This window comes from Mirounga angustirostris, unplaced genomic scaffold (assembly GCF_029215605.1).
Source record: "Mirounga angustirostris isolate CCGP_5_RB_7025 unplaced genomic scaffold, mMirAng1.0.hap1 SCAF_5, whole genome shotgun sequence".
Taxonomy (NCBI): Eukaryota; Metazoa; Chordata; class Mammalia; order Carnivora; family Phocidae; genus Mirounga; species Mirounga angustirostris.
This window is the reverse complement of record NW_026991713.1, coordinates 76,975,400-77,000,056: the sequence shown is the minus strand read 5'-3', so window position 1 is coordinate 77,000,056 and position 24,657 is coordinate 76,975,400. Positions and strand designations below refer to the sequence as shown.

The following is a 24,657-nucleotide window of genomic DNA, read 5'->3' as shown; positions in this document are numbered from 1 at the left end:
ACCGTATGACACCTACATCCCAGATTCTTCTCTTTCTTCCCACTTCATTTTCCCCATAGCTCATCTACCTAATACACTGCATATTTTATTTTCTTATTATGTGTCCACTCCCCAGTGGAATATAAGCTTGATAAGGGCAGGGATTTCTTTTGTCCATTTTGCTCACTACTGAATCCCAACAAACAAGAAGACTGGGTCTCTAGTCCCCAGTAGATCCTCCTTACAAGTATTTGTGGAGCAAGAAAAGGAAGAGATTATATCTGAGAAGGAGAAAAGAACAAAACATATTAGATGGCATAACACATTAGGGTAAATGCTGTTGAAATATTATTATTTTTTAAAGATTTTATTTATTTTTTGACAGAGAGAGAGAGATAGCGAGAGCAGGAACACAAGCAGGGGGAGCGGGAAAGGGAGAAGCAGGCTTCCCATCAAAGAGGGAGCCCGATGTGAGGCTCGATCCCAGGACCCTGGGATCATGACCTGAGCCAAAGGCAGATGCTTAATGACTGACCCAGGCACCCCAAAATATTATTTGAAAACTGATCAAATACTTACTTGTAACAAGTATAGATCAATGCAGCTGTTGAATGAGTGAGCTGCTGGCTCCCACAGGGAAAAAGATAGCATTTTACAGTATAGAAGACTACTATCTGGCTTGAATAAGGGGTAATACCTCCATTATAGTCTTGCAGTTCTGCTAGCTATCATCTGAAGAGATAGAACCATTCTACAAGGTTCAAGCTGACAATTTCAAATCAAATAAATGCTACATTGGAAAATTATAGGGATTCTTCAGTTAATCCACAACATCGCCAAGCATGGGTTTTCAATAGGTTATAAAGATAAAGGTAAGTTTTCCCAGAAAATGTTTCTTTTTAGATGAGAATCTAGTATATAATACAGTGCTACAAGTTGGAAAGAAAATCATTTTTTTCTTAAAGCAAAAGATACAGCATCACTTTACCATATGAGAAAAAACATTTCAGCAGGATTAAAGAAGTTTATAATTAAATTTTTTTCTGAACTCAGATTGAACAGTAAATATTTAAAAAGCAGTGAAGATAGATCAAAGATCAAAGATGTTTATAGACAGATTTAAACAAGTTTTTAAATGTTTACATCAACATATAATAAAAATTAAAGATGCGCCTGAGTGGCTCAGTCAGTTAAGTGTCTGATTGTTGGTTTCGGTTTAGGTCATGATCTCAGGGTCATGAAATCAAGCCCTGTGTCAAGCTCCATGCTCAGCGGGGAGTCTCCTTTCTCTCTCCCTTTCCCTTCCTCTCTGCCTTGCCCCTCACTCACGAGCACTCTCACTCTCAAATAAATAAATAAATAAATAAAATCTTTTAAAAAAATGAAAGGAAAATAACAACCTTATGAATAAATACTTGCAACTTATGACAAAGGAAAAATATATGTATAACAGCTTTTATAAACCAATAAAAATACTCAGAAAATGGATGGTAATGACAAGAAATAAAAAATACAAATAGCTAACAAACATAATAAAAAAAAAATCATTAATGATTAAAAAACGTAGGGGCGCCTGGGTGGCTCAGTTGGTTAGGCGACTGCCTTTGACTCAGGTCATGATCCTGGAGTCCCGGGATCGAGTCCTGCATCGGGCTCCCTGCTCGGCAGGGAGTCTGCTTCTCCCTCTGACCCTCCTCCCTCTCATGCTCTCTGTCTCTCATTCTCTCTGTCTCAAATAAATAAATAAAATCTTTAAAAAAAAAAAAAGTAAAAGTGCCTGTCAAACTGATATTATTCAGTTATACTCATGGTGCAAGAGGCTCCCATTTTTGCTGATGGCAGTGAAAACTGATTCAGCTTTTCTGAAGAGTAATTTATCAGTACACACTTGTGAAAAAAATTATGCTATGTCTCCAGGCATAATTCTAATTTGGGAAGATACAGTAAGGAACAAAATAGCAAGATCCTGCTTTCATGAATCTTTTATTTTAGCAGGTAAATAAAGAAGATGATTTCAAATAGAGATCAAGGCTACAAGTGAAATGATCCACATAATATGATGAAAAGGACTTTGGGAGGGAATGAATGGTGCTATTTTAGACTGAGAAGTCCTCTTTGAGGAGGTGACCTATCATTCATTCATTCACTCACTCACTGAGTGCCTTCTAAGTCTCACATACTGTTCTAGACCCTGGAGAGTCTTCAAATGAGGAGATGAAAGTTTTAGCCCTCCAAAAGCTCACATTCAATAGAGAAAACACAAACCACAAACATGAAAGAAAAAAAATCATAATGTTGGAAAATAGTAAGTGCTAAAGAAAAGGGGGAGGCACAAAGAACTACCCAGGCAGGAGGTGATGCAGTTGACAGCAATTAAGGTAGGCCTCGTTAAGAAGGTGACATCTAGTCAAGCCTTGAGGGAGGTGAGGGACAGGTCAGGAAGGAGCTCTCTGAAGAGCTAGGACAAGGAGCGGGACAAGGGCCCTGAGGTGAGAATGACAGCACCTGATCATGTGAGTCAGGGAGGGAGACCGAAGGTCGTGCTAGGGATTTTGATTTTATTCCAGCTACAAGAAGATCTGGAGCTATTTTAATCAAGGTGGATGGGGAAGGCCATCTGATCACAGGAGAAAAATGTACAAAGTGGATAAGCCAGATTATTAATAGCTTTGTTCCATAGTCTAAGTGAGACGGTATTTTTTTAAAAGATTTTATTTATTTGAGAGAGAGAGAGAGAGAGAGAGCATGAGAGCAGGTGGAGGGGCAGACAGAGAAGCAGATTTCCCTCTGAGCAGGGAGCCCGGGACTCAATCCCGGGACCCTGGGATCATGACAAGGCAGATGCTTAACCAACTGAGCCACCCAGGTGCCCCTAAATGAGACAGTATTTATAAAGATTCTTTAAATAAATGTTTATGCCCTCTAACTCAATGCTTTAATCTCATAATTTATCCCAAGAACACAATCTCTCCCTTAAGAGCACCTCCCTGGCCTCCATATACTCCCGAATCCAGCACACGCACGCTGGCATGTTATCAGCAAATATTTTTAATTCTTCCATTGTAAAAGCCTTTAATATATTTTGCTTTATTTTAAAATCCAACACCCACCCCGCATCTGATTTTTAACCATCTTAACTCCTCTATTGGATATATTTCGGGCATCCTGGCATGGTTCTGGTGTGCTTGAAGAACTTGAGCTCTCACACACTCACACTCAACCTCTAGTACACCTGTTTTGTAAATTCAAGTTTTGAAAATATTAAGTGTGCCTTAAAAAAAAAAAAAAAGAAAGGCATGCCTATTACATGAATCAACACTTTGGTGATAGTGGTACCCAAGTCAAGCTCTCTCGTGATTGTAAGCAGCATATACAGAAAAGGCTCCCAGCACAGGGTTGAAATGCCAGCAAGGATTACCTGACACCCTTCTCTCATCATGGCTTTCTTCGTAAATAGTCATAACTGAATCTGGACACACAGGAGACCAAGGCAGTGACAGGTACTCAACCGTCAATTTTGCCATACTGTTCGGGGACACTCTGAGCACCCAAGAACATTCCAGTTCTCCTCTATAATCCAGTGGATATCCTGGAGTTGAGAAAAAGCCTCTGGGTTCTTCTAGTTCCACCTCAGAGTAACAACCTACAATTCAGAGCACACACACACCAGGGACCAACATGAACAAAGCAAAGCGTGGATCTATGACAAACTTGAAAAATTTAGGCTTGCAAGAAGAAAATTAAAACTTTATTACTCTCTGTTACATGTCCTTGGGTAAAAATGATCATCCCATTTAATGTGTTCTATTTTCTTGAAATGAGGTTGTAGGAGTAGAATTTAAATTATCATTATTTAAAATTTCTTTTCACTGAATCTTCTAAATGCCTTAGGAGATGCACAGTGGGTATGTACTCTCTACTTCCCGCATGCTTTCATTTCCTTCCTTCTTTGAGATGCTACTGAAGGTCTGTTCCTAAAAGCTTCACTAATTTCACTGAGCATTTATCTTGCTGGGACAAATGATTACATTCGTGGAATTCGTGACTGAGATCAAAAAAAGGAGGATGTGCTGCAGACATTTGAATGTCTCGCACTTCTTCCACTTGCTCTGAAGTCCAAAGGCACCCTTGGACCTGCAAGGCTACCTGCAGAGCTTCAGATGCCAGGGGCTCTCTGGCCCACTGGCCCTGCAGTCAGCTGCTGTTCCTTCAGCTTACACCCTCAACTCCTCCTCCTTCCCCTCTGTGTATTCCCTCGACAAAAATCCTCCGAGCAATTACAAATTGAAATACTCTGTATTCAAATGAACACATTTTAATGTCTGAGTATGAATTAATACATGATTATATATGCTTTGCCATAGAGCAATTAACGACCTCAGGTGACACATACATAAATATACTTTCATGAAGAATAGAAATGAAGAGTGGCAGAAGGTGAAGAAGGGAGATGAAATGTTGTAAGAATTCAGGATTCTATTCAATTCCCTAGTCCTGTTACCTCTTTGTAAATTCTTTCTTTTAGATGGCTACTATAATCTAATTTAAATATTTATATATCTACTTTGATTTAACAGTAACCTAACTGATTTCCCAATCTCTAATCTTCCCCCACCCTGTGCCCTCCAATCTGGGATAGCATATGAAACAAGAGAATTAAGTTCTTCCCTTGCTCAAAACAACTGAAATTGTGAGTCTGGGCCCAAATGTCTTTTCAATCATTTTTTTCCTGTCCCCATGAATCCTCTATGACAAATCTGCCTAGAAAATGAACCAAATCATGTAAAGTCATGAACTCCCAACCAGTCACTTCTTTTTATAAATGGGCTAACAATCCTCATGTGTAAAAAGCCAGTAATGGGAGTGGGTGGATGCTAAAGATAGGATAGTCCCAACATTTTCTCTTATAGAATATTCACAGAATTAAAACAAAACAATACCCTTTCCCATGTGAAACTTGCAAAGGTCTTTGGCATGCACATGTATTTCTGAACATACACAAATGAGAAACATCTCTAGTTACACTATTAAAATGGTGTTCATTTTTTATAGCCCGAATGGGACAGCAATTCAATGAATACATTAGTTGGTCAATATGGGCCACCACTTGTTGACTATTGTCATTTATCATGCCATCTCTATTTTAAGTGCTTGACATGAATTCACTTACTTATGCACTAATTAAAATTGTTCATTTAATTCAAACCATCGAAATCCTTAGGTTTTAGGATCTTGGGCCTAAGTCTGTGCTCCATCTCAACCCCAATTCCAGATTCACTTTTATTCTAAATAGGACCCTTTGATTCTTATGTTGTCAGACCATACCACCCACAAATGGCCCCCGAATTACCCCTTCTTATTCCTAGAAGATTTTAGCAGTCATTTTCTCCAACACTATTTCTGCCACAAATCCTGCTGATTTCAGTAGCCATATAGATGATGAGCCCATCACTGAGGCTTCTCAATTTCTCAACTTCCTTCCAATGATCTTGTTCTCCACCCGACTTCAGCCACCCACCCCCGCAGTGAGCCCCTCAGGACCTGGCCCCCAGCAATAACACCAAGCCTTCCATAGCTCTGTTTCAAGCACTGCTGTCTCCATCCACAATCTTCCATCTTCTCAGCTCCCTCCAATGCTCCTTTCACCTTTTGAGACTTGCTATTCATCTATCCAACCACCTGTTCTTTGTCCCTAACTCATCTCTCACCCTCATTCACTCTTTTCCTAGCTTAAATTCCAATAATACATCATTTTAATCCCTTCCTCTTACATGCTTTCAATACCCTTATAATCTTGCATACTTGGGAAATCCTATTCTGATTGAATCTACCTTCCATCTGTTCTGCAACTATGTGCTACCCCTCAGTGTCTCCAGAAGAATACATACAACTAAGCTAACTGGTCAGTCTCCCTCTAAATTCGTGATCATTAATCTCAGAAGCTTTTATGTTGCCCAGCAATCCTACTACATTTTACTAGTCCATGCACTTTGTCACTTTTTTAGAGAACTATTTCATACTTTCTTTTTTTCTTAAAACCCCCAAGCCCTCTTCCTCAACCCTGCTTCATCCGCTAAGTACATAGAAGCAACTAGAAAATTGCCAGAAACTCCCTTCCCCACATGTACTCATATGCCAGCAAAAATATTCTGCCTCCCATCCAGCAACTATGGATATATGCACTTTGCTCCTTTCTGAGACCAACCCCTCCTGCTGAGCACAAGATCTCATCCCTTCTCTCCTACTGAAGGTCATCACTCTAGCAATTCACCCTGTCTCTTGTATCCTCTTCAATCTTCCCCCCCCCTTTCTAGTTGTCTACTGGCCTTGACTGTATGTGGGATGGATGGGGGCAGAGATGGGTGAGAACGAAGAGACTGTGACCACCTGGAAACCAAGAATGATGGCATCATAGAACTTTCATCTCCCTACAGGTCTATTACAGACTTCTAATTCTCCAGTTGCAGTCTGATTTTAACAAAAAATAAAAATCCCATTAGCAAACAGACACTGACACTTGTGGGGGAATCACGAGTGACTAACACTGACGCTGATTGTGGTTCGCTCTCATATCCAGAGTCCTCACCTAGCGAGATATCTGAAAATCTAAGGACCTTTGTTTATGTAGGAATAAATGGATCAGAGGTCAGAATAATTCTTTCTATTCACTCCTTCAAAATTCAAGCATTTGTTCACAACCACAAGATTTTTTTTTTGACCTACAATGGCTATATCTGTGGGGGTAGAAAAGAAACCCAGACGGTCACAGTAACAACACTCTCCTTCTTCAGTTTAAACTACCAGCCAGAATGAAAACACAGGGCTTATCCTGTTCCAAAGAAAATTAGCAAACCCAGACGTGCCACGCTTTTTGCTAAATTCTTACTAGCTGCATTAAGCGGATAACATGAACATCTATTACCTGGTCCAGATGCATTGTCTGTTGAGGGTGGGGGTGGTGGCAACTGTTGTCTTGGTAAGGTTTTGCTTTCATTATTTATCTGAAGTGAAGCAGGACCTGCACCTGGAGAGAACATACTAAAAATAAATAAAGATGAAAACCTCGAAACAAAATGTAGTCTATACCAAAACAGCTTTTGTCAAAAGAAAATGCAAATCTAGGATTACAGGAGCCCCAGGAAAAGTCAGTTTTACTCCCACTCTGCCCAAGGGAGAACATATTCTTACAGAATTTTAATGTGCCTTTTAATGTTTTAGAAACTAAAATAAATGAAATACTACTCTATGTTTTTTTTCTTTCATAATGCTGATTTCTACCACACTCACTTCTCGCAAACCTACTCTAAGAATAATAATATCTGAAAAATATTTACCTTTGATTTTGGATTGGATCCAGTCCAAGAAGACACTCGCCTTGGCAAATACACCTGGCTTCCTTGGCTGGGCACAGCCAGCTCCCCAGCCAGCAATGCCATACAGGACAAAGGGACCAGTTTCATGTCTACATACTAATGAGCCACCAGAGTCTCCCTGAAAGACCAAGAAAATGTGTTCTAAAAATTTACTTTAATCAGAGCTCCTGCTTTCAATTTTGGAACAGGAATAATCAATAATTTATTCATAACACACTTCTTTAATTTAAAAATATTAATACTTTGTCAATTCATATACCTTAGAGTACTTAAACTCAAATAAATAAAATCACAAAGATATTACAACTGATACCACAGAAATACAAAGAATCATTAGACTACTATGAATAATTATACACCAAAAAATTGGATAACCTGGAAGAAATAGATAAATTCCTAGAAACATACAAACTACCAAGACCAAATCATGAGGAAATAGAAAATCAGAACAGACCAATATGAGCAAGGAGATTGAATCACTATTCAAAAACATCTCAATAAAGAAAAGCTCAGGACCAGATGGCTTCACTGGTGAATTCTACTAAACATTTAAAGAATTAACTTCATTCCTCAAACTCTTCCCAAAAACTGAAGAGGAGGGAACACTCTAAAACTCATTAGATAAGGTCAGAATTACCCTGATAAAAAAGCCAAATAAGGACACCACAAGAAAAGAAAACTAGAGGCCAATATCCCTGAACATAGATGCAAAAATCCTCAACAAAATACTAGCAAACTGAATTCAACAGCACATTAAAAGGATCATACGCTATGATCAAGTGGGATTTATTCCAGTGATACAAGGATAGTTCAACATACACAGATCAATGAATGTGATATACCACACTAATGGAATGAAAGTTTAAAAATCATATTATCTGAATAGTAAATGTATTTGACAAAGTACAGCATCCTTTCATGATAAAAACTCTTAACAAATTGGATATAGACAGAACATATCTCAACATAAGAAAGGTCATATCTAACAAACCCATAGCTAACATCATACTCAATAGTGACAAGTTGAAAGCTTTTCCAGTAAGATCAGAAACAAAACAAGGGTGCCCACTCTCACCATTCCTATTCAATATAGTATTGGAAGTCTTAGCCAGGGCAATCAGGCAAGAAAAAGAAATAAAAAGAAAGAAGGAGTAGTAAATCAAGAAGGGAGAAATAAAACTGTCTTCATTTGTAGATGATATGGTCTAAGAAAATCCTAAAGACTCCATCAAAAAACTGTTAGAACTAAAAACAAAACAAATAAGCTATTAGAACTAATCAATGAGTACTGTTAAGCTTCAGGATACAAAGCAAACATACAGAAGCCAGTTGTGTCTCTATACACTAACAAAAAAATATATGAAAAAGAAATAAACAGGATTAAGGAAGGCATTTGTGATGAGCACAGGTGTTGTAAGTACTGAATCACTAAATTTTATACCCGATACTAATATCACACTGTAGGTTAACTGGAATTTAGATAAAAACTTGAAAAAAAGAATAAAAAATAAAGAAAACAATCCTATATACAAAAGCACCAAAAAATAAAATACTTAGGAATAAAGTTAACCAAAAAGGTGAATGATCTCTACACTAAAAACTGTAAGACTTTGATGAAAGAAATTGATGAAGACACAAATGGAAAACATAATCCCATCTTCACAGATCAAAAGAATCAATATTGTGTCCATACTCCACAAAGCCACCTATAGATTCAAGGCAGTCCATTTCAAAATTCCAATTGCATTTTTCATAGAAATAGGAAAAACAGTCCTAACATTCATAAGGGCCCCCCAAAGACCCTAAATAGCCAAAGCAATCCTGAGAAAGAACAAAGCTGGAGGCATCACATTTCCTGATTGCAAAATATGTTATAAATCTATAATAGTCAACACAGCATGGTACTGGCATAAAAACAGACACATAGACAACAGGGCTAGAATCATGAGCCCAGAAAAACCCTCACATATACAGTCAACTAATATTTGACAAAGGAGCAAAGAATACTCAATGGGGAAAGGATAATCTCTTCAACAAATGATGTTGGGAAAACTGGACAACTATAAGCAGAAGAATGGAATTGAACCCTATTTCATAACACTCACAAAAAAAATTAACTTGAAACGGATTAAAGGTTTAAATATAAGGCTACAAACTGTAGAACTCCTAGAAGAAAACACAGGGGGGAAAAAAAGAAAACAGGGAAAAAGCTCCTTGACATTGATTGGTCCTGGCAACAATTTTTTTTGGGGGGGGGATATGAAACCAAAAGCACAAGCAACAAAAGAATCAATTAAGCGGAACTACATGAAACTAAAATGCTTCTACACATCATAAGAAACAATCAGCAAAATGGAAAGGCAAGCTATGGGATGGGAGAAAATGTTTGCAAACCACATATCTGATAAAGGGTTAATATCCAAAATATATAAACAACTCATACAAATCGATAACAAAAATGATGCAACCTAAAAAATGGGCAGAGGATCTGAATAGACATTTTTCCAAAGAAGACATACAGATGGGTAACAGGTACATGAAAAGATGCTCAACTTCACTGATCATCAGGGAAATACAAATCAAAACTATAACGAGATACCACTTCACACTTGTTAGAATAGGTATCAGAAAGACATAAAAAATGTTGGCAAGGAATGTGGAAAAAGGGGAACCCTTTTGCACTGTTGGTAGGAATGTAAACTGGTGCATCACTATGGAAAATAAACGTTCCTTAAAAAATTAAAAATTGACTACTATTTGATCCAATTCTGGGTATATACCCAAAGGGAATAAAAACAGGTTATCAAAGAGGTATCTGCACTCCCATACATTGCAGCTTTATTCACTATAGCAGAGATATGAAAACAACCTATTTTTTCTGCCACGGGATGAATGGATAAAAAATATGGCAAATATATATTACTCAGCCATGAGAATAAAAAGAATCCTTCCATTTGCGACAACATGGATGGTCTTGAGGACATTGTGCTAAGTGAAAAGTCAGACAGCAAAAGACAAATATTGTAGGATATCACTTATTCATGGAATCTAAAAAAGCTGAACTCAAAGAAACAGAGTAGAAGGATAGTTATCAGAGGCTGGGGGAGGGTGGGGAAAATGGGGGAGATCTTGGTCAAAAGGTACAAATTTCCAGTTATAATGTGGACAATTCTGGGGATCTAATGTACAACATAGTTACTATGGTCAACAATACTATATTCGATATTTAAAAGTTGCTAAGAAAGTAATCTTAAGTGCTCTTAGCACAAGAAAGAAATGGTAATTATATGAGGTGATGGAGGTGTTGACTAACTCTACTGTGGTAAGCATTTCACAATATACAAGTGCACCAAATCATTACATTGTACATCTGAAACTTACACAATGTTATATGTCAATTATAGCTCAATAAGCCTGTTTAAAAAAAGCCTTGGGCGCCTGGGTGGCTCAGTTGGTTAAGCGACTGCCTTCGGCTCAGGTCATGATCCTGGAGTCCCGGGATCGAGTCCCGCATCGGGCTCCCTGCTCGGCAGGGAGTCTGCTTCTCCCTCTGACCCTCCCCCCTCTCATGCTCTATCTCATTCTCTCTCTCTCAAATAAATAAATAAAATCTTTAAAAAAAAAAATTAAAAAAAAAAAGCCTTAAAGCATAGGATTTGCCTTTTAAAGTAGCCTTTCTGATTTTCAATCAGCCCCTTTTTTCTTTGACAGAAATGTACTTAGAATCAAACTAAATCCTTTGTCTTCTGATAAAATAAACTGAGCTTATAATATATTTGATGTGGCTGTTTATTTTATATGAAGAATTTCACAGAAGAAATCCTGAAGTGGGAATAGGGAGATAGATTCCCTTGTCTGTAATGTAGAACAATTAACATTTTCTCTGGGCCTATTTTTTTTTCCCATATGAAATAAGGTTATACTTTAAGACCTCTTTCCAGTTCGTAAGTGGTCTGATGTGTCAAGTCAGGTTTGTTTTTTCTTTAAATTACTTATTCATTCAGTATGAACACGTACCAAATAAAGAATTTTTCTTGCAATTACAAACATTTCATGATTCAGAAACAGCCTGTCTAATTCATCTGCTATTGTCAGGGTCTATCACAGGGCCTAGCATGTGGTAAATAGTCAATAAGCAAATGGTACCTATTTATTTTTAAAGAATTATTCAGTGCCTACTGTGAGCTAGGCATTTTGAGCAAGACAAAGTATAAACAAATTAGATGGTGATAATAGCTCTAAAGAAAATATTTAGAGCGAAAAGCAGAGAATAAAGTGAGGTAGTTGTGTGTGCTTACATGCTTCTGTAAGTGTATGTAGTTTCAATAACACTTGATCTGATACATGAAAGACGAGAAGGAGCTGGGTTTTCTAAAGCCAGGAGGAATAACATTTTATGCAGAATTGATATCTGGGCTAAGGCCCCAAATTAGGCAGGATGTAGTGACTTGTATGGTGAGAAAATAATCATTGTGGCTGAAATATATAAGCAAGAGAAGTATGAAATAGATTGCAAAAGTCAGCACGAACAGGACATACACTACTCTGGGAAGACAGAGATCACCCTGTAGGTCAAAGAATTTGACATTTTAAAAACAATCTAGGATGTGTTGTGAGCAAAGCAGCATAGGATTCTGTACTGCATCTCTGAAACTCCATCTCTTCATTCCAACATTCTACTTCACCTTCCTGGGTGAGAAATTACATTAGCAGGTCCATTACTTCTGAGCACACAAAGGAGGGTAGAAATCAACTACCGGATAGAAATACTAGAGTCCACTTTATCAAAGTTTCTGAAGTCACCTTGTTAGTAATTCAGTATTCTTTAGCTAGACACATTTATTAGCCAGAATCTCAACTCCTATTTTCCTCCCTTTGTATGGGCAGCAAATTTGGTCATGCTGCAAGGGATGTAGCTGAAATAAATGCTCACCAAGATCACACCTCTGTCATGGACCTAATTCCTTCCCTAATTCTCCTCTGCTCTCTTCATACACAGTAAGGTGTTCCCTTAATATCAGATGCTGTCAAACATGACAGAGACAACAGAGCCATTTGTGATTTCCTTGATTCGAAGCAGAGAGAAAAACCATCCCTCAAAAGAGGAGGAATGACCACATTAATTCAGAGCACTTTTCTATTTGATATTTATAGTATAGCATTTATGTCCTTTAGCAGATGGTGTGAGCACCCTTCCTAGATTCCTCAAGTCTTCCAGGCCACATCCTGGCTCTGTGCCTGAGGGCTCTTCCCCTCCTCCACCCCATCCACGAGGCACACCAGAAGAGTGGAAAGTGCAAAGGGACCAACAGACCCCTCTCCTCCAGTAGCCCTCGAACCATGACTTTGGGGAAGTAGTATATAAATATCCCAGCTCCCTCACCCCTGGGATGGGACAAATACGTTGCATATATTTTGCATTGCTGCCAGATTCAGCTCAGTCCCCCGACTGTGGTAGCTGACTTCATAGCACATCTTGCATTTCCTGCCTTCCCTTCCCTAGACCACCCTCCTGACTTCCCTACCAGTGATGTCTGCACTTCCTAAGCAGACCATTGTACTTGAATCTTTGTCTCAAGGTCAGCTTCTGGGGAATGCAAATTCAAATAAAGAAAACAGAATTTGATTAGTGCTTGACACCAGGGAAGGGTTTAACCACCATAAACAGATACTCAGTGTTAAGAGGGGACCTCCCTCCTTCTCTCCTCACATGTTCACATGGAAGGACTTCTACCTAGATTAACACCCAGTTTTCTCCCATGGGTTCTTATTTCTTGATTAAGGGAAAAACGATCAAAAAGCTGCACAGACTTGATTCATCCTTTCTTCCCTCTGTATTCCAGACCGGTATGAAATGATAAACTCAGAGAAGTATATCTGCCCCGAAGACCCAAACGTTTCCATCAGTAGGCTGCCTCAAATCCAAACTAACTATTGAAAGAGGGTTACAGAGCATCAGGGACCCTTTTTGGTTGTCTATCTAAGGTCACATTCCTCACTTGGCTTCGTGGATATGAAAGCTGGTGTTTTACGATCCATTCGTCCACATGGTCTTCCTCTTGGCTGATCTGAACTTGTTAATAGCACATTTGTCCAACTGACACGTGAATATAACTATACCACTTTGCCTCTAAATATCTGAAATTAAACTACTGTTTTGGGATTTGTTTTCCACTGCATATGCAAACCAGTTTTTCAAAGTTTCTCATTTTTTTCATGATTATTTTATTTTAATCTGTGGTAGAAAATTAAATGTGAGCACATAGGAGATTAATATTAATTTTAAAACAATAAAAACCTTAAGTCATCAGTAGAATACACCTACTTAGAATCCTTCTTTGCTTGTTCCTCTTTTCCCAAAACCTTGCCTCTCTCTGAGGCCCTATGTGCTCATGGGCACCTAGTCCCCACCTGCTCTTCTGCCCCTAGGCTGTTCCCGCCCTCTCAGTGGGTTTGGAGTAAGGCATTCACTCTTCCTGTTGTCCCACTGGCCTTCCAGGAAGGGCGTGCTGTGGGGCTACCAGGTTACCTGTGCCTCTGAGCGTCTCCTCCTGTCTAAGGAGAATCTCCAGCAGATGACGACCTTGGATCTTCCTCTGCAAAATCAGAGTCTTCTCACCTGACAGAAATCTTTCCCTCCAGAGTCTGCAAAGCCAGCACCCATCATCTTCTCCGTGAGCCCTCCTGGGTGAGAGGAGTAAGTACGTTCGCTCCCCTCGCTTTCCAACATGGACACCCGAATCTGCTGGAAGCGCCTTGTTAAGCCGCCATCTGCTGAAGAAACAGATCCAGAAAGACAGCTTCATAATGAAGTAAATAACAAACTATGTGAAAAAACATATTTAAGTTCAGACTTGCTCTGCACTACTATATTTGCCTTCACTCAGGTTTGCCTGAGCTGATGTGGAATACTGAACCAAACAATGTAAGTGTCTCATACGGGATGTCTTCATTTTCAAGTGTGGCATCTTCATAAAGGAATACATTGTCAGGAGAACAACACCAGAAACATTTTTTTTCTAGCTTATTTTTTATTCAAAATTTAGTGTTTCAAATATTGCTACATGAGAATTCAGAAAGAAAAATTCAGCAAGATATGAATTGGTATTGTACAGGATTTATGTGATTATATGTTTTTACATAGTATATTTATAAATAAAATATATTATAAATGTGACATGTTTATATGATTTCCTAATATAAACCAAAATCATATTCCTTTTTCCTTAATCGTCACTGAGACTAATCTCAACTCCAATTTACAAGGACTAACAGTGAAGGCTGTAAGGCTAACAATGAGCACTAAAACACTCATAACGGACCCTCAGGCAGGCCCATGTTAACATGTATTCTGCACAACTTATTCTATCATTTTGGATTCCTGACTAATTAAAAAAAAAAAAGCTAAGATTAGTACTAGAAATTACCTTACATTTATATAGTACTTTCATAGGACTCCAACCCAATAATACAACATCGTGAGGTGGGTTGCTCGCATACATGATCACACAGAACTCACTCACGAAAAAGTCGGAGCTCCCAAAATCTGATCTCACAGCACCCATGGGACAGAACTAGCCATTAAGCTGAGATCGGACTCTAAAGTTTGTGCTCGTTTTAATGTACCCATCTAATACATAAATACATTTAAGGTATTTAAAATCCTCTTTTTAGGGACCATCTCCACCCCCATTCTTTACCGTGTCTTAAAATTGAGAACTCATTTTCTCTCAGATTGGAAGAATGAATTCGTCTTTCACAAGACTGTAACTGCCTCTCCGTTGTCTGGTGGTCATGGAGGTGGTGATTGAGGGTATCAGAGAATGGGTACATTTATTCAAGGGCTTGGAAGCCAGTAAGAAAATATTTGCTGAGTGTTTATTCTATGCCAGGTAAACCTATAGCTCTGGGGCAGAGTGGTGAATTAGAGACCTGCTGCCACGAGGTTTCCGCTTTAATGCATGAGACCTGGAGAATGATGTTTTTTCTTTTTTAAAGATTTTTAAAATGTATTTATTTGAGAGAGTGTGTGAGCAAGAGTGTGTGAGTGGGGGTGGCAGGGCAGAGCGATAGAGAGAGAGAATCTCAAGCAGACTCCCCACCGAGTGCAGAGCTCAATATGGGGCTCGATCCCAGGACCCTGAGATCATGACCTGAGCCAAAACCAAGAGTCAGCCACTTCATCAACTGCGCCACCCAGGCACCCTGGGGCATGTCAAGTACATTTGTGCGTGAGGAGATGATAAAACTGGGTCATGCAGAGAGTGATGGAAGGGCAGTCCTGAAGCAGCAAAGTGATGGAAGAGGGAATGCTGTTTGAGCTGCGAACAGAATGAGGAAGAGGCAGCTGCGAGAAGAGCAAATGTGTTCCAAGCTTCAGAAAGCAGAACAGATCTTGTGTTTAAGAGAAAGAAAGAAGACCACAATGCCTGAAGGGGACAAAGGGAGGAAAAGAATTTGGAGAGGTAAGTGGAGGCCAAATCACATAGAGTTTTCCAAGCCAGACTAACAGTTCAGATTTTATTCTAAACGTTAAAAAAAAAAAAAAAAAAAAAAAGCCATTCGAAGATTATCAGCAGAAAACCAGGCTAATTTTAAATCCTAGCTTTGATATTTATTAGTTATGGGATCTTGGCAAGTTACTTAAATCTTTGAGCCATAATGTCCTCATTTACAACATGGGGATAATAAAATCTCCTCATATGGTGTTGTGCACATTTTAGGAAAATGCAGTTTGGGGCGCCTGGGTGGCTCAGTCATAAAGCGTCTGCCTTTGGCTCAGGTCATGATCCTGGAGTCGTGGGATCGAGTCCTGCATCGGGCTTCCTGCTCGGCGGGGAGTTTGCTTCTTCTTCTCCCACTCCCCCTGCTTGTGTTCCTGCTCTCGCTCTCTCTCTCTGTCAAACAAATAAATAAAATCTTAAAAAAAAAAAAAAAGAAATGCAATTCGGCCACAGGTCATACAGGAAGCTATGATCATGTACACTGTACACAAAGATAAATTCTCCTCTCCCCAAGCTCGCAGATTCCAAATAAAGAACACAGAAACAGAAGGAAGACAAAAGAGAAAATGATCTTATACAGGGAAAAGAGGCAAAACGCAAACATGAACCCACTCAGATCTGTCAGTATGTTGCTATGGCTCTAAGAACCCTACCACCTAGGCCAGGGGTCAGCAAACCACAACCAGTGGGCCAGTTCTGTGCCATCCCTGGGCTTATTTAGTACAATCTGGGAACTCGTTTGGTTTGTACACTTTATTTTTTTTTTTAATTTTATTTATTTGACAGAGAGAGAGAGCGAGCGCACAAGCAGGGGGAGTGGCAGAGGGGAGGGAGAAGCAGGCTTCCCGCTGAGCGGAGAGCCCAATGAGGGGCTCGACCCCAGGACCCTGAGATCATGACCTGAGCCGAAGGCAGACGTTTAACTGACTGAGCCAGCCAGGCGCCCCTGGTCTGTACACTTTTAAATGTTTTGTTTTTTTTTTTAATCCAAAAGAATATTTTTTGACACATGAACAATATATGAAATTTAAATTTCATAAATAAACTACTGGAACACAATCCCTTCTGTTACATTCGTAGGTCTGTGGCTGATTTGCACTATAACGGCAGAGCTGAATAGTCGAGACAGAGAACATATGGCCCGCAAAGACGACAAGACTTATGACTTGGCCCTTCCCAGATCTAACCTACCTATAATTAGTCACCCTAATTATAGGCTGATCACTTACAACTAAATCAAACATGGGTTCTAGCTTTCAGAAGGAAGAAGGGCTAAAGCAGATACTGCCGGATATCATCTCCGTGCCAAATTTGCAAAATTAACAACTGGCCGTCATGTGTGGGCAAAAGCAAAAACGTTTACCTTCACTAATGCTTCCCAATCCAGTCACAGCACAGATCTCCGAGGACAGGAGCGGCTCCGTGCTTTGCGGGAGACACACCGGCCTCACGACGGAGTTGAACTTCAGAGGAGAGCTCAGCTGTATCAGGGCGATGTCCGAGTCGGAGCTCCGTCTATCGAAGTCTTCGTGCACCACCATGTGTTTTACCCTCCTCACCTGTATCAGTGGCGAGCCAGCCAATTACGAGATTGCGTCAATGAGTCAAACTACTTCCAAAATAAACCTTAAATCTCTACATTTCCATACATGAGAAATTCAGACTCTGTACTGAATTTAAAAGGGCAATCTCTGTTGATAATTTTCAGGAGGCCACAAACCGCTCTCTGAGGACTGGCAGTTCTGGAGAAACCAGGTTAGTGCACCTGTGTACACAGACCTGAATTGGCACATCCTGACCTCCCTCCCTTAATGCTCTGATTAAACTGTGATCTCAGATTGTATCTTTAAATGTTGGTATAAATAGTTAGTGTAAAGGGGCACTAGGAGATCAATACTTAATTATATATTTTAGCTAAAGGCATTCCCCGGCATGTGGTAACACTTAGAACACCAGCAGAATTGTCCTTAGAAACATTTCTCACCTGCTCTGTTGGTTCCTTCAGGGTTCTGTCATGGTCCCCAGCAACAATGGTCCAGAAGAGAGGATTATTTTTCCTGGAGAAAGAACAAGGACAAGAGTTTGACATGAAGAGACATTTTTCAGCATTTGATCTAACCCCATGTGGCTCTACCAACAGGCACCGAGTTTAGTTCAGCCAGATGTCTTACCCACTCCCCTGTCGGTACCTTTGTGTGATCTCCTCGCTGGGAAGGTACACACCTCCTGAGCTACCTGAAGAGTTCTTAGTTATGTATCCTGCCACCTTCTTTTGGCCATAAAAGGTCTTTGGAGCCCCTACCAAATATCACCAAAGGCTAGTTTTAGGTTGAGAAGGAAAAAAGAAAGTACACCTTACTTTAATTTCACAGTGATGTTAAGAACACACGAAAAAAAAGGGGTGCCTGGGTGGCTCAGTCAGTTAAGCATCCAACTTCAGCTCAAGTTATGATCTCAGGGTCCTAGGATTGAGCCCCACATTGGGCTCCCCACTCAGTGGGGAGACTTCTTATCCTTCTCGCTCTCCTCCACCAACTCATGCCCTCTCTCTCTCTCCTTCTCTCAAATAAATAAAATCTTAAAGAATATATGAAAAAACCCCTACATTCAAAATGAGGTAGCTTCTGGCCTATGTTTTACTGTTCAAAGTATCCAAACATTATCTTAGAGGGATACATCTCAAGTTGTTATCTTTTATCAAACCACCATAATTAATGGAACGGAGGTTAAAAAAAATGTATCAGTTAACAAAACAGGTAAAACTCACCCATGGTGTTACCTTGGGAGTGGGGGGTGCTGATGATTGCAAGAGGTATAAGGAGGCTGCTGGGTGTTGGCAGTATTTCATTTCGTGATGTGGGCACTGGTTCCAGGGGTGCTCCCTGTGTGCAAATTCTTCTAACTATAAACCTGAGATTTGCACACTTTTGATGTACTTCAAATGGATGTTAAAAAAAAAAAAAAAAAAAACCTGAAATCAACATCCATTAATCTACCACATCAAGATTTCCAGCTGAAGAAATATCTGAGGAAAGAGTCCCTCAATTGTCAGAGATACTCTGTGACCTCAGCTTGGAGATTCTTTAATTTTTCAAACCTGTTTCCTTAGAAAAAATAAAGTTACTGAAATTATTTTTCAGTGCACTTTATTCATAGAAGTTTCTTAATACACGTAGGCTTCTTCTCTTTAGTCATAAACATGCTCATTTCAATTCCTTGCGTGAGGAGTCTGACTTATTCATGTGTTTCAATATGCCTTTATTAAGGGAGCCTACTCAGGTAAAGTACTTGTCAAGTACCTTGCAGATGATAATGACTCCGTAATGGTAGCCATTATTGCTGTTATTACCTGCCATGCACCCTAACAGAAGGATTAAACTTTATTTTCAAAGTCACCCTCTAAATTATTACTTGGTAGTAAAGAAACTTATTTCTTAAAGCCACTCTACTCCTTTATATAGAGGATGGTGTGCACAATAAATTGAAATAATAAAAATCATGGTATAGTTGATAATGCAGATCACAACTTCTAGTGAAATTATAGGTGCACAGTCATCAAATATCCTTTAATTTGGTAGAGAGCACTGTGTAAAAAGCATATGACAGAGCAACACACATGTTATGAGGCAACAAAGCCCGAGTTTTTCCAATAATGGGATGATAGCTCAAAGTAGCAAGTGGTAGTTTTCTCCATCCTATCTGGCCCCTTGCTTGCAACCAAGTTTCATTTCTTATATCCTTAGGGTCTTATCCCCCCATCCAACAATGGGACATGCAACATGCGACACTTCTGCTTTGGGAGAAGAAAGGATCACTGCTGAACTACAGGAAAAAAGTAGCTGAAATGGAAAAAAAATTAGGTTTGAGACAAAGATTCCAATGTATAACTGCAAAGTGAATTTAGTCCTCTGAAGGGAGTTAAAAATCCCAAATGAGCACAACGACCAGCATGGAACAGCAAAAGAACACCACCAGTTTTCCCTAAATTTGGGACAACATTATCTGGGAACTGATTACAAACACAAAATCCTCAGGCCCCATGTCAGACTTACAGATTCAGAAAACTTCCAGGTGATTCTGGTATATGCTAAAGTTTGAGAACTAATATTAAGAGTGACCAGTCCCAGGCAAGTCATGGGAGGTGGTACGATGTTGCTGTTGGGTATCCTTTATGTCTTTGGAGTGCTACCCAACGAGGTCAGATAGCCTGGCACCTAGTGACCTTCAGCAAAAATGAGGTATACCTCAGCTCCCAGACCTCGCATGTCTCCCCAGCTGGTTTATCCCACGTGGCGAACTTCCCTTATCAATGGATTTGGATACGTGGAAGCCCCTTTCAATGGAGGATGGAGGCCTGATGTCTACCAGGTCGATGAAGAAGAGGCCGGGAGAAACAAATCCATGAAGGAAGCAGTTGCAGAGTTCCCACAAAGGCAGGGCATGAGTGGAACATCCTGCTTTTGTTACTCTGGCCTATCAAACACTTCTGGTGTAAAGAGCCATACACTGCAAGGAAAGTCTTCAAAAAGACATTTCTTTTGGTGAAAGAAGTTAGGCAACTACAAAGAAGAGTTAAAAAATGAGTCCCAAAGACATTTTCCATATCACTGTAAATAGAAAGCACAATGTCTTGTGCAAAAAAAAAATCATTAAAAAATATATGTGGTATATAAAAATACTATAAACTATATGCCTGTGTGCTTAAATGTTAGTGGAAAATCTGATAAGACATTCTTAATATTGATCACTTCTAAAGAGGAGGAATGGATTCATGAAATGGAGACAGTTTAGATTTTTCTTGGTAACTTTCTTAACTGTTTATTCCCGCAAGCACTACTTTTATAAAAATCTTTTTTTTTTAACCTTTTTATTTATTTGACAGAGAGAGTGAGGGAGCACAAGCAGGGGGAGAGGCAGAGGGAGAGGGAGAAGCAGACTCCCCACTGAGGAGGGAGCCCAATGCGGAGCTCTATCTCAGGACCCTGAGATCATGACCTGAGCCAAAGACAGACACTTAACTGACTGAGCCCCCCGGGCACCCCATAAAAAAATTTTTTTTTTAAAGAAATCAAGAAATCACTGATGAAATTGCATACAAATTCCTTTTGTGGTCAACTTAAATAGTTCACAAACATTTACAGCTGATTGTATTTAATAATCTCAACTGACTCATCAAGTTGAATATCCACCTTATGATAAGAATAGACGATTCTATTTGACAAGGGAATCTGCCAAAACTACTTCTGTGTCTCAAGCTTCAATACTAATATTTGTCTTCTCTAATATATTATTTTTTTACTAATTAATCAGCTACTATTGAGGCTTCTTTTCCATGATACATAAAAATGAATTCTGATAGAATTACTATAAAGTGGGCATCTCCAAGGGAGGGAAGGCCTAGAGTGAATGATATGATATTAGACTGAGTTGGAAATATCCACATGAACTCATGTTTAGCCTATTGTAGATACAGAAAGAAGGTTTATAAAATGAATTCATGTGCATGGCTATATTTTCTAGTTCTGTCCGCTGAGAGGACCTAGTACAATAACACCCTAGGACCAACTAGTACACCGGCCACTGAGATCTTAATTTCTCATACCATTCTCCAATAAAATAAACCAGGGCTCATTGGAGAAATGACTGATTCCAGGACTGAGCAGAGAACATGTAAGATAAACCTGGATCATTCTTTAGTGTCACAAATGGACACACACACAAGACACTGAAAGAACGGACACTGGTCAAACCTGGAACAATTTGAGCAACAGAATGTTAGTATTTTATGTAGTATTATGTAGTATTTTAAAATAAATATGCCAGAGTCCATACGGGTATAAACAAATTATTTAACAAATAGAGAAGAGACATCTTCCATACAGAAAAATTTCCAACAATTTACATAAATACTCTCCACTCAAGGAGGTGGAGCTTATACCCAACGTCTCAAGTGTCGTCCACACTAAGTGACTTGCTTCCAAAGGGTAAGGGTGGAAAGAAGAAAAATGTAACTTTATGATGGAGACATTTGGCAAATACCACCTCAGCCAGTACTCAAGGTTAACATCATCAGTGATAAGTCATGTTGATAATACATAACCTTAAAATGATATAATAAGATGTGGTATATATATACAGTGGAATATTATGCAGCCATCAAAAGGAATGAGATCTTGCCATTTGCAACGACGTGGATGGAACTGGAGGGTATTATGTTGAGTGAAATAAGTCAAACAGAGAAAGACATGTATCATATGATCTCACTGATATGAGGAATTCTTAATTGTAGGAAACAAACTGAGGGTTGCTGGAGTGGGGGGTGGAGTGGGAGGGATGGGGTGACTGGGTGATAGACACTGGGGAGGGTATGTGCTCTGGTAAGCGCTGTGAATTGTGCAAGACTGTTGAATCTCAGATCTGTACCTCTGAAACAAATAATGCAATATATGTTAAGAAAAAAAAAAAAGAAGAAGAAGGTAGCGGGAGGGGAAGAATGAAGCGGGGGAAATCGGAGGGGTAGACGAACCATGAGAGACGATGGACTCTGAAAAACAAACAGGGTTCTAGAGGGGAGGGGGGTGGGAGGATGGGTTAGCCTGGTGGTGGGTATTGAGGAGGGCACATTCTGCATGGAGCACTGGGTGTTATGCACAAACAATGAATCATGGAACACTTCATCTAGAACTAATGATGTAATGTATGGGGATAAAAAATAAATAAAAAAAAATAAAGCAAAAGCTGTGAAAAATAGTAAAGTTGCTGTCTGCTTGCAAAAAAAAAAAAAAAAATGGCATATTACCGATTAGGTTTTCCTCCTCCAAAACCATAATCCCAGTAAAACCATGGGGAAATATCAGACAAACTCCAATTGAGGGACCTTCTACAAAATAACAGATGAGTACTCCTCAAAACTGGGAAGATCATCAAAAACAAGGCAAGTCTGTGATACTCAGAGCCAAGAGGAGCCTTATGTGACATGCTGACTAAATGTAATATGCTATCCTGACTGGCAAAGAAAACAGCAACCACAACAACATCTGGAGACAGGAGCAAGTATAGTGTGTTTGAAGAACGGGGCTGGTCCACCGTGAGCAAGCACAGCAGTGGTCCTGTTGGAGTCAGATAGACAGGAAGTGGTTCTTGATCATGGCTGTACTTTGGAATCATCTGAGGAGTTAAAAAAAAAAAAAAAATACCAGCATCCAGAACTCACCAACAGGTGACTGACTTAGGTAGTCTGGACTGAAAATGAATTAATTACAGTTACACAGTCACATGGCTTATCTATATAACATGAAGATAAGAGCAACACACAAAAAATATAAACTACAATTCTTTTACATTATCAAAACCAAGAAACATCAAACAATATGCTCGTTTTAGGGATTCACAGATGTTAAAAAAAAAGGAAAGGCATCATAAATACAAAATTTAGCATAGTGTGTACCTCTTGGTAGGGGCACTAAAAGGGTCTTAAGTGTAAAGATTCTTCCTAAACTGAATGGCAAGGATACATATGTACATTTACTATTCTTTAGACTACATATATTATGTACATTTTTTCATATCATGGCATAATTCATAATTTGAAAACATTGAAAAAAGTTAACCAAAATTTTAGTTCACTAGTAGTCCACTGACCAAGGTGGTAGATTATCCTACTGTGCTCTCCACGGTTGTGAACCACATTTTAAGAAAGACAACACTAAATCAATCCAGAGGAAGTTGCACTGCATGGTGAGGCACCTGGAATTACTGACAAACAATATAACGGTGAGCATTTAGCTTAAAGATGAAATTAAAGGACAATGTGAGAGAAGTCTTCAGGTATAGGAAGCACTGTATGTGAAAGAAGAAACAGACTTAGTTCTGGTGTTCTGGAACTCCAGTAAATTTAGAACAATAGCTTTCTGCTACAGAGAAGCAGACTTGTGATCAACATAATAATCAGAGATTGCCATAAATGGGATGAGCAATTTCAAGGTTTGATTAACATTTTCCACGCTGACATTGTTTAAATAGAGGCTAGATTGCTATGTAGAAAATCACCGAAAGATTCCTGCTTTAAAATTAGTCCAGATGACTTTAGTAGTTAGACAATTATACTTATATCCTAGGCACGGTCTATAAATACATGTATGAACTACATTATTAAAATATCATCAGTTTCACTCACGATTGCACACAGTGGGCTGCAGTCAGAATCCAAGTGGGGTTGAGGATGGCCCCTCCACACTGGTGACTACCTAGAAACCTCACACCCACCTGCCATGGCCAGCAGTGGGGGCAGGCTTCTTCGCCCTCTACAATTCCTCTGGAAAGCCACTGGAGACTAAATGGAGGGATGCCACAGATGCCTACAGCAAAGAAGATGAAACTAATGACCCATCCAATTGAAATAATGAAGAACAAACACCTCCCTCCAATGCCTTGCAATAGCCAACAGAAGTAATTCAGAAATACCAGATGAGCTTTATAAAAATGTCAACTCCCAAGACCCCACATCTGAGGAACTGGATTTTAAAAGCTTACCTAGGTGACTCTCCTAAGCAATTGGGTTTTTAGTTATTGGTCTACAGAATAATATTTAGTCATGCATTTAATAAATATTTTAGTGCTTTGTATTGCCAGGCACTGTTCTAGATATTGGTGTTCTAGATATTGGTGATCTATCAGTCAACAGAACAGACAAAAATCTTGGCCTTCATGGAACTTATATCCTAGTAGGAAATTTTTGTTAGTTAACAGAGCATGCAAGGCTCTTCATTATATATCTTTCTTCCCTCGCTCTCATGGTATGA

The 24,657-nt window shown here is 39.3% G+C and overlaps 1 protein-coding gene across 1 annotated transcript in view; it reads right to left on the bottom strand.

The window, feature by feature from the left end:
- The window catches only part of OVCH1 (ovochymase 1), a 49,511-nt gene that overhangs the window by 3,184 nt on the left and 21,670 nt on the right, over nucleotides 1-24,657 (bottom strand). The window contains exons 14-20 of the mRNA XM_054506269.2: nucleotides 24,033-24,233; nucleotides 17,841-17,913; nucleotides 17,220-17,415; nucleotides 13,972-14,123; nucleotides 7,314-7,470; nucleotides 6,902-7,003; nucleotides 3,398-3,622 (exon numbers count right to left, since the gene is read on the bottom strand). Coding sequence (XP_054362244.2) covers nucleotides 3,398-3,622; nucleotides 6,902-7,003; nucleotides 7,314-7,470; nucleotides 13,972-14,123; nucleotides 17,220-17,415; nucleotides 17,841-17,913; nucleotides 24,033-24,233 — 1,106 coding nt within the window. The remainder of the gene's footprint in view (nucleotides 1-3,397; nucleotides 3,623-6,901; nucleotides 7,004-7,313; nucleotides 7,471-13,971; nucleotides 14,124-17,219; nucleotides 17,416-17,840; nucleotides 17,914-24,032; nucleotides 24,234-24,657) is intronic.